Here is a 1562-nt window from a genome sequence, read left to right on the forward strand (position 1 = left end):
AATCTTTAAGACTCAAAGTTGGACTTGGAGCAATTTTTCACAAGATTTCATTATCATTCCAATGTTGTTTAGAGATACACATTAACGTTCCTATTACAATAATCTTACAAAATGTAAAAAAAATTTATATACAATTTTAAAATTGATAAGAGTTAAAATAATAGTTATAGAAGGAATGTGGAGTTGTGGTAAAAATGACAACGGATTTTTAAAGAAAAAAAAAGGTAAAATAACAAGATTTTTTGTAAAAACAAGATACATGTAAAAAAACCATTATTTTATATTGCTCACTTTTTAATATCAGATAGACAAACAATACTATCAATTCAGATTTGTTAAGAATATTAGTAGAGCCGTATAATTAAAATTTCTTTTTAAAAATTCGATACAATTTTTTTCTTACCATAAACTACTTATACAATGTACCAAATCAATCTAAAGTCATACCTCAAGGACTACTTTAATCATTTCTCTAACTTTTTATATTTTTATATATATACAGATGGTGCTCTTTGAGAATGCCGGTGAGCAGCGTTTAGCAAATGGTTTTAGCTTTTGAAGGTATAAGAAACCCTATAAGCATAGAAGTTTGTTGCAGAAGATGATAGCACTGTCGGAGCTCACCGATGACATTATTGGGAGCATGGCCGTTGGAGCCACTTTCTCAGATTTTGTGAGTTTCTCCTTCGACACATTTATATTCAATTGAGAGTTTTGAGTTCCAAGCTAGTTGGGTTCCGTTCTTTTGAGTACATTTGCTTAAACACAAGGAATGAGCAACTAAATAAATAATTGACAGACTTATACATGTGAATTTTTTACTGGAACTCTTATCCGATTGGGGCTATGACTGCTGATTTTTATTGAATTAATATCTTTACCCAATGGAATTTGAGTTTGAGATGATAATTGGATCAGGGTCATTGTTTTATATTCTAGATTAAGATGAGTCCTGGCTATTTAGGTATTTTATCTTTTGGAGAAAACTTTACTACTTCTTGTGATACCAAATATGGCTTTGAAATAGCATAGTTTCAGTGATAATCTAACACCCTATTCTACTCCTGTTGCTGCTTTGTAACATTTACCTTCCGCCTTCCATAATGTAAAATGGTTCATATGTGGTCAAAGTAGTTTTAGGACTCAGGAAAGTAGCACACTAGAAATGATTGAAGAAAGAAGAACTAAGATGCTTTCAGGATAACAGCAAAGCAAAGAAGAGGACATAGGAATTTGGTTAACTTGGTCCTATGTCTACCAGCCCCCTGTCCTTAATGCATTCGTTTAACTGCAGTTTAAATGCAAATAGCTAGTTGAAGATGAAAATCAATGATGCTTTGTACTTTCAATGCGATCAAAGAAACCCTTTATTATAATGTGGATGGACAAGATTAATGATGACTAATTGTAAGCAAACCTAGGGACAGATCCATACTTTTGAGCTCATCCTACACATTCATACTCTTTTATGCAACATCATTCTTTTAATCTTTCTCAACCTTTTCTTTTTTTTCCGACCGATATCTTGTAGCTTTATATATATATATATATATATATATATA

The 1562-nt window shown here is 31.2% G+C and overlaps 1 protein-coding gene across 2 annotated transcripts in view; it reads left to right on the top strand.

Moving 5' to 3' along the window:
* The first annotated feature begins 494 nt into the window (after positions 1–494).
* LOC107005219 (protein ANTHESIS POMOTING FACTOR 1) overlaps positions 495–1562 on the top strand; it is a 16438-nt gene continuing 15370 nt past the window's right edge. The window contains exon 1 of one of the 2 annotated variants that reach the window (XM_015203754.2): positions 495–673. In XM_015203754.2, the coding sequence (XP_015059240.1) occupies positions 602–673 (72 nt within the window). In that variant the 5' untranslated portion in view covers positions 495–601. The remainder of the gene's footprint in view (positions 674–1562) is intronic. The other variant, XM_015203753.2, reaches the window with a different exon arrangement.

This window comes from Solanum pennellii, chromosome 12, assembly GCF_001406875.1.
Source record: "Solanum pennellii chromosome 12, SPENNV200".
NCBI classification, from domain to species: Eukaryota; Viridiplantae; Streptophyta; class Magnoliopsida; order Solanales; family Solanaceae; genus Solanum; species Solanum pennellii.